Source organism: Colletotrichum tamarilloi, assembly GCF_030869305.1.
Source record: "Colletotrichum tamarilloi strain Tom-12 chromosome Unknown Scaffold_124.1, whole genome shotgun sequence".
NCBI classification, from domain to species: domain Eukaryota; kingdom Fungi; phylum Ascomycota; class Sordariomycetes; order Glomerellales; family Glomerellaceae; genus Colletotrichum; species Colletotrichum tamarilloi.
The window spans coordinates 89,032-97,948 of NW_026849507.1; the positions used below are offsets into that span (position 1 = coordinate 89,032).

An 8,917-nucleotide genomic window follows, 5' to 3' on the forward strand; every position below is an offset into this window, starting at 1 on the left:
TTGGAACCCCCTTTTTACACCTACGCAGAAATTCATATAGTTCAATTGATCTCTTCGTCAACCCACGGTTCGAACCAATTACCCTGTAATAGGGATACCAACAGAGATACTTACTTACTAAGTACCTATCATAAGGTCTTGGGATATAAGTATCGTCGTTGTGAATGGTGGAAAGCTGGACTGCGGCTAAAACTAGTCACGAATTGAAAGATAATTGTATGTGTAGCATCGCCTTACCAAGGCAATTAGGGCTGGAACCTTTATGACCTCTAACACTTTGTTCCTTCTCACATGAGTATCGTATGAACTTGATGTATGTCTTGGGGCGTGAACATTTATGTCAGCTGCGCAAGTTTAAGAAACGAATTGTGCCAAGGAAGGTGATCACCTTGGATGAGTCAAAAAGCCATTACCATACTAGTAAGGTAGCCTACGGATCGAGCCTGTCAATGGAGCAACATTCAGGCTACTCAAGGCTTGAAGCGTGACTGAAATCATCACACTAACACCCTTCGTTAGCTGGTAGTTTGAGGTAAAGGAGGTCAGCAAGATATGATCTTTACGAACTTGATACGATTTACGAAGCAAACAGCCACGACCCAAATCACATTGCACACGAGCGGAAGTGGCCGAAAGACCGGGCTAGACCCCTGCTCTAGTTATTGGTAAGTGGAAAAATCTTCTCTGTCATGAGTTTGATCACTTGATATATCTGTCGAGCTTGGCGACATGGGGGAGCTAGAAGAGGCGCGAGTATCTTCTCCACGATCATATCGGACAACCGAACATGAGAATTAAACCTTCATCCCGAGACTACAGCCTTTGAGGGTTGGATTAATTATCCAAGTACTCAGCTGAATACAGTCGTCGACCACGGAACCTCCCACAGGCGGACAAAAGCCGGATGGCTAGCCTTATTGAGCTTTGCCTCGATGATATTGGTGGATCGGAGGAGGGCCCGAGTCTTAGAGTCGAAGTCTTCTTTACGGGGAAGGATAGACGCCCAGACCAGGGGGGGCAGCTACTGCCAAAGGAGTAGTGCCACACAGGTTTCCGGATCGAGTTTATACCCCGTCAAGTGTACTGATCAGGGCATAGATAAACCCTGGACACGGGGAGGTGTCATCCAGGCTCGGCTGTTGGCGTTTTAGCCTTCGACCCTTCGCCTGTAGCCTACGCCCATATCTATGGTGGACACGATGATACGTTCAAGTTAATTTGCCCTCTTAGCTCCGGTAGTCCGGATAATGATGGAGGATCAGCAGATGGTTGCTCTTTGTAGCACAAATTCACTCGATGGATGAAGTCAGAACATGAGTTGAAAATAACTTGAGCAATGAAAAGTGTCGATACTAGGACCTGCTTGTCATTTGTACGTGATCCTACCGTCCACAGAAACCTTGGAGGAGGTCCGAAAATGGCGGCCCGGAGGTCTAGACACATGTATGAACCATATGGATGACTTGAAGAGGGAGCTGTAACCGGCCAGGGTCTCAGGTTCCACATCTTGTACATGCCTCGTTGCTTGTTCAATGGATGCGTAACGCAGGACGGTTGATCAGATAAGATATTGTCCAGTCCCACGTTCCAGACTCATTATACACACAGGCAAAGTCTAGGCCATGAAGAGCCAGCGAAAAAGTGCCGAAAACGAGGGGAGCCGTTGTCATAAAAAGTGTGACGATGGATGAATTTTACTCCTCGAGGTAGTTCTTCAGCCTGTCGATAATAAGCTCGGTTACACAAAACCGGTCTTCTTGTTGTCGCCCTCAACCCCCCTCAGGAATGCTACATTATCATTGCCGGATGAATGGCACACCTCGGAATCTGCCAAGCGGGTATACACGTTTTCGGTCAAGACTGAGGAGGGGGAAAACAGCTGACGGATGCCGGGTGCGTTTAAGCGTGCCCGGCAGCCGTGTACATAGAGACAACGCGCTTGGAAGGGTTTCGTAACTTTCGTTGAAGATTTTCGTGTCTCTGATGAGATCAAATCCATATCCGGTCGCATGGCATCATATTGTTTCCCGGAAACACTTGTCAAAGTCGGAAGTCCGACATCAGGAGACCTTCGAGGTCAGGAAAATGGTCTCGATCCTGAACCCATGGTACGCAAGTTCACAGTCAGCTTACGCTATTGCTTGGGCCCTACGAGTCGGTCAATTGACAGCACTTGAATCTTCCATCCTAGATGGTGGGCACACTCAAGAAGCTGTACAGCCCGGTTGAGCTGTGGTGGGATGCCGTGATGGGACCTGCCCTTGAAGTTATCGTGAGTCTAAGTGGAATTCATTTTCCCAGAACTTTGGTTCAACGGCAATTCTTCTCGTTTCTTGACGCCGGCTTTTTCTTGCGTCAAGAGGCTTCGTTGGCATCATCGGCACGTCGCTGGCAAAGGGGAAGAGTGTACTTTCACATCAAAAGAATGGAAGGGCTCGCGTTGCGGTGCCAAGCGCGAGCCATGCCCCGAAACGTGATAATGCCCGGCCCCAACACATTCTTGAAAGGGATGCTCGAGGCCTAGCGGCCGATCCGACATGGAGTCGACAAGCCGCCACAGCCTAAATCGGAGCTAGTTGTGTCTCTGAGCTATGGTCAAGCTCGACTGTGCCTTCGGCATCTACTGAGGCGCAGAATGGGGCGTAGTCGGAAAAGAGAGAGAGAGCGAGAGAGAAAAAGAGGCTTAAAGGCATTTTTGAGCCGCATTCGGTTAAACCGCTTCTCATTTTCGCCAACACCAGAATACGGACGGCGAGCCTTCCTCGGCGGTCTTGACATGTGTGCTTGGCCTTTCGATTTCCAGAAGACGGAAGTCGTCCTCGTGAAGGTTCTCAAACTTTAACTAAGCGAACGACCGACCAATCCACACAGACTTCAGGCCTTTGCCCGGCTCCGATCGTCCCCTCGATTCAGATTCTGGGGCGTTGACCGCACCTCAGCCAGAGAAGTGGAAACCTATCTGCAGGACATCTGTCCGCGGGCATCTGAGACCTTGTCCTTCAGTTCAGGGTTTAGCCGTAAAGTCACACCAGGAAACCATGGCCTTCCCACCCAAGGCAGTCATAGGTCGGATGGAAAACGTGGGATACCGTAGAAAGCGTGTGAGCGAATGACACTTGAACACGCCCACCCCCTCCACCCCCTTCCCCTCCCAGCATCAGGCAGTCTTTCAGATGACGGCCCCAGTGGTCTGGGCCGACTTGTCCGCACCCGGAAGGCTACTTTGCCATCTCCGCCGTGGCTTGCACGACGACGCCCCGTCCTCCCCGGCGGCTGATCCGAGCCGTACCCTCATCCATATTTGTTATCCTTCCCAGGTATTTCCCCCTCTCATGGTTGCACAATTTTCTCTCGTCCCTTCTTCTGCCCAATCTCGTACTGCTGGTCTTCCCGACTTTGGTGTTCACCGGAACGCACCCCCACGAGTCCTTGGACGCCTTCACTTCCGTCATGATTTGATCACAACACCATTTGATACCACAGCGAGAACCATATCATTGTTGCGATGAAGCCATATCTTATTTTACTATCTTTCTTGGCGAGCCTGCCATTAGTGTATGGCCTCTACGATGATGTGCCAGATTGCGCAGTAAGTAATTAGGAACTAAATCTTACTCGAAGGTGCTGACAAGTTACCCAAGTTACCATGCCTATTCGAACCCCTCGACTATACATCATGCCAGTTCAGTAATTCGACATGTCTTTGCGAAGACATGAACTATAACATGGCTGTGATCCATTGCGTTCGGGTCCAGTGCAGCGTGCAGCAAGCTTTGAGTAAGAATATCATGGCTGCTTGTTGTAAGATGCCAGGAGATGCTAACACGGGCCTGCTAGTCACGAAGAATCGAACATGGCAAGACTGCGGATTCGCTTATCATGATGAAGGCGTTTCCATCGCATGGGTTCCGTCATTTCTCTTCGGAATGGTGACACTATTTTTTGCCATGCGACTGGCGACGAAATGGATAGGTTTATCGACTTGGGGGTTGGACGATACGACCATTACCTTTGCATACGTAAGTCTAGCGGAGCGATCCCGAAGTGAGGTCTTCGCTAACCTTTGATTACAAAGGTAATGATGATTGCGTTCTTGGTCGCCACACATCTTGGACGGCAAGAGGGATTCGGAAAAGACATTTGGACGCTCACGGTGGATCAGATTACAAATTTCATCAGGGTAAGTTCGAGAGCCCAACGACATTGAGAACATGACTAACTCGCAACTTCAGGGCTTCTTCGCTTTTGAGATTGTCTACTCTGTGACCCTTGCCGTCATCAAAGCGTCGATACTATTCCTCTACATACGCATCTTCGGAGCACTCACCGAGACTTTCCGCCGAATCTTGTGGGCGACGCACATCTTCAATATTGTTGTGTGCGTCACATTTGTCATTGTCAACTTGAACCAATGCAAACCTCTCAGCTACTTTTGGTTTGGATGGGATGGCAGACATCCCGGTTATTGCATTGACTTGTCGGCCATGGCTCTCTCTCATGCGGCCATCAACATCGCTCTTGATCTCTGGATGCTGGTTCTACCAGCCACGCAGATCTACAAGCTCAACCTGCAGAAGAGGCAGAAAGCCGGTATTATGTCCATGTTTGGCGTTGGCATCTTGTGAGTCCAGCCACCCTCGTTTGTTACTATGTCTTTCGACTAATCTGCATGTTACAGCATCACTATTGTCAGTGCCGTTCGCTTGCGCAGTGTAGCACAGTTCAACAAATCATGGAACCCAACCTGTAAGTTAACGTAACCCTTGGTTTTCAAAGTTCCTCTTCCTGACGTATGAATAGACGACTTCTTTGGCCTGGCACTATGGTCCCACATCGAGCTTTGCGTTGGAACAATCGTGGCATGCATGCCAGCAGCCCGAGCTCTCGTCCGACGACTCTTCCCCGAGCTACTCTACGTCACCAATATCTCCACGAATAGAACTTCCACCAGAGCTTCCGGCAACGTCAAGATTGTGTCTCAGGACATTGCGACCATTGCGACGGATGATCTCCCCGAGAGCTCGACAGCGAATTCTACGAAGAAGGACTCGTTCGCTACCCTGACGCCCGACCGGGTTCCGCTAAGGCGATTGACTACGAGCGATAGCTTGTTGCAAATCTCTCCCAGCGATCGTGATCGCTCGTTGTACGGAGACTCACAGAAAGGAAGCAAACTCAGTGATTGGTAAACGTCTATTTGACCACCTGTATTCGTACACGGCATTGTCGGTGTTAATGGGACTGGCGAAGGAGCGCGAAAAGTATCGATAATACCCTGTCTGTACTGCAAAGCAGATTGATGTTCAGATTTCTTTGGAGCGATGTATTGAGATGCAATCCACATTATGTAAGATACTATTAAAAAAACGCAAAACAGAACACACAGATCTATACATTTCAGATGCCAAGAATCTCTGCTGCGCGGGAGATTGCAGATGCGCTCTTCTCTACCCATTCTTGGGCCTGCGTCTCATTGCCAGAGCTCAGACTATCCTGTACGGCGGGAAAGACATCGGCGCCGTAGCCGTTATCGAGACCGGGAGCACTTATGACATTGTGGAATGTCGGGCGTCCAGGGAGACCGCCGGCGCTTGCGAAGCCACGCGAGAAATCTCGGTACTTGCCGTTGATAACGTTGATGAGGACCGTGTCGTTGAAAGCGAGGGCTTGTTTGGCCACTGTGGCGATGCGCTCGGCTGCGGTCTCGAACTCGGTAATCGCGTCGTGGATGGGTGATAGACTTAGGCTGGGATAGTCCCCGGCGACGGTGTCGTTGAGATCCTCGTAATGGTTTCGTAGCACGCGTCCGGCATTGGGCAGATCCCAGGGGATAATCACATCATCGGCGATGTGATATGCGACCAAGGTGAGCCACTGGCCCATTACTCGATGAATCTTGAAGCCTGGGTCTCCAAACTTTGCCATCCAGGTATAAGAATCGTAGTGTCTACTCTCCATCAGTCATATGCGTCATGAGAATCACGTGAAAGACATGGCTTTACCCGTGATAATGGTAGACCGGGTCAGTTTTGCCTCCGTCTGATCCGATGTCAATCTTACTTATGTATCAGTCTCAGCTATCTCGTCAGGGGTATTTCAGAAGACTTACAGCACTAATGCCATTGTGGTAAAAGGAAGCATAATCGCTGCCACTTCCCAGAGGAGCAATCTCACCCTCAGTAGTGTTGAACCACATGTCGTACAAGGTTGGTCCAACCCCCCAACCTTCAGGGAAAAGAACCTTCTTCATCATTTCAATGGCGACCGTTTGGATCTCGCCTGACCCAGAAAGAGCAGTTCGGGGGCCTGAAACAGCGACATCAAGGTTCAAATAGGCGACAGCGTTCGTCACGAGCCAAGGCAGATGGCTTTCGACCCATTCAGTCGACCCTTGCAGGCCAAATTCTTCAGCATCCCAAGAGCCCAAGATGCTAGAAGTCGAATCAGTTTTGTTCCCTTGCATGAAGAAAGGAACACAGAAGCAGCATACATACATCGTACGACGGGGTTTCCATCCCTTGTCCAGAAGCTTGCCAAAGGCTTTGGAAAGTTCTATAAGAACTGCAGAGCCCGAGTTTGGATCCGCTGCACCCCCAATAACCCAAGCGTCGCGGTGATTCCCGATAATGAGGACTTCGTCGGGATGGGTTCCATTGATGATACCAATAACATCCCAAGAGGGAGCGACCGTCTGATTCATGAAATGGACCATATCAAGGGTGGCACCTGGTGTTGGACCGCTGCTGTAAGTGATGTTCGGCAGTGCACCAATCCAGCTGCTGCGGTTGACCTGCTCAGCGGACAAGCCGCTTCCATCAAGAGCGGCGAGCAATGGCACCGCATCCTTCATGCTAATGGGCACAGATGGAATGGTTGGGTTGTAAGGAGTCACATCATTCCTAGGGCCATCCTTCTCTGATGCATATCCGACTGTAGATGGATCACCTGAGTACAGTGAGGAGAAACGGACACTGCCTCTTTGGATCATAGAAGGATTTCTAGCTGGACCATCTAGAGTCATCCAATGTCTTAGTCAAATATGTCTTTGTGGAACCTGACATACGGGGCTCCGTTCTGGACTGACCTGGGTACGCAAGGTAGCCGTTTGCAACGGTGATTTCTCCGTCATCAAGAGGATCGGTGAAAAGAACAGCCCCGATCATGCCGTTGTCCTGAATTGTCAACTTCTTGGAACCATCCCGCAGAACGAGTGAGACATACCTGTGCATTCTTCACTTTGGTTCCTCTGTAAATCGCACCGTACATGGACAGCGCAATCTTGCCTTCCAATTCGATCCCAGCATCTTTTAGAGCCTGAAAATCTCCGCGTTGTCCGCGACTGCACCCAAAAGTTAGGACCCTTAACAGCGATTATTTCGTGGTTCTGGGGTCAACATACCCGACGTAAACATATTCGGCGCTGATGTTGCCGCTTCCGCTCATGGCATGGTAGGCCGGGATTCGGTTGGGATAGCTAGTAGTAGGATCCTCCTCCAGCATGTCCTCGATTAAACTGACATTGTGGACGCTTCCATCGGGTCTATTCAAAGTCAAGGTAGTCTCAAGAGGAGCAGTATACCAGATCCAATATTCCTCAATGGAAGCATCCCAGCCAGCATCAATCCACTTTTGTTGCGTCCACTCAGCTAGAGTTCGGTTGTGTCCGCCAAGATGATCTCCAGACGTATAGTAGTGAGACCATTCGTCGAGCGATTTGCTATCAAAGGAGTTCACAAGTATAGACTCGTATTCCGTGAGAGAAGGTGGGTAATCCACTGCCATGTCTCGTTTCTTGTAACCATGATCGTGGTGACTGTGGCTCTTGATGCGGCGGTTCAGCGCTGCCCAGTCACGCTGACAAGCGTAGACACTTGTGGCCGTCAAGGCCAATGACAGAAGAGTTTGTCGCATAATGGAACTACCGCAGTATTCCCTTGATTCCCTTGATGATCTAGAAGATCCAGTGTTTTTAAATGATCAAGTTACTTGACTTTTAAACATGCAGTCTTGAGGATTACCGTATGCTCGTCATATCATGAGCCCCTCTTACAAGGCTCAAAAGTTCCATAAGCATGCAGAATCAAGGCAGTAACCGAGGAAAGACCATTGAGTCTTCTTCGACCAATACCATGAGCCAATCTCACTTGCAAAGCCCGCGTTGTCCGCACCTCATGGTGCCTACGTGACATCCTACGAACTTCCTATCGGGCGTAGCGTTCATGTAATGCAACATGAGCCAGCGGTGAAAGAGCCGATTTCAAGCAACGAGACTGCAGCTTATATCTTCGGAGGATTGGCTGGCAGTGAGGGGTAATATGAATTTAGTGATCTCAAGCGTGGGGTAGAGCTTGGCGTACGTAGTCACGCGCATGATGAGTTGATTGGCATTCTTTCTTGCAAAGATGCCATCGGCCATGTATGCTCGAGAAACCGAAGGGTGAGCTCGGAGTGTTCGGGACGCTTCGAGCCGTTATCGGAAATCTTGAACCGCTGGACTCGATGTTCGATGAATGATTATTGATCCGGAATGTCCGGGATATCCATGATAGCGTGATTCGTGACATCGAATATTCATCCAGTCTGAACAAACAAAGCAACTTGGAGAGGTACTTCTTGAAGATGGCTTTCCTCCGTCGAAGGCTAGTCTTTTCTAGTCAGGACTCAGGCCAGAGGCTAAGTCAACATACCCACTTCCTGGCACCCCCCTGTTTCTGGCACCACAAAAACGATGGGATCACAACCCAACCTCCTCATTACTATTAACTATTGATCCTCAACCACACCCACTACAATACAGCTGCCAGCCTCACTAGGGCATTCAGAGTCGCTGGATTCAGCCGTGATAACCTCCTTTTCACCCGCTTCGATTTGAGCCCGATGGATATCCCTAATGTTCGCGAACTTCGTATTGGGATCG

At 49.8% G+C, this 8,917-nt stretch overlaps 2 protein-coding genes across 2 annotated transcripts; one reads left to right on the forward strand and one right to left on the reverse strand.

Annotated features, from left to right (window-relative positions):
• Positions 1-3,725: 3,725 nt before the first annotated feature.
• Positions 3,726-5,189, forward strand: CTAM01_14501 (CFEM domain-containing protein; the record flags this gene model as incomplete). The annotated part of the gene is made up of 6 exons (XM_060530501.1): positions 3,726-3,777; positions 3,838-4,019; positions 4,076-4,180; positions 4,233-4,621; positions 4,679-4,746; positions 4,801-5,189. The coding sequence occupies 6 exons, from the start codon at positions 3,726-3,728 to the stop codon at positions 5,187-5,189; spliced, it is 1,185 nt and encodes a 394-aa protein (XP_060374949.1).
• A 208-nt stretch (positions 5,190-5,397) lies between these two features.
• CTAM01_14502 (peptidase family M28) lies at positions 5,398-7,911 on the reverse strand (the record flags this gene model as incomplete). Its single annotated transcript, XM_060530502.1, has 7 exons — positions 5,398-5,947; positions 6,003-6,055; positions 6,110-6,431; positions 6,495-7,011; positions 7,085-7,172; positions 7,222-7,339; positions 7,400-7,911. The coding sequence occupies 7 exons, from the start codon at positions 7,909-7,911 to the stop codon at positions 5,398-5,400; spliced, it is 2,160 nt and encodes a 719-aa protein (XP_060374950.1).
• Positions 7,912-8,917: the final 1,006 nt, after the last annotated feature.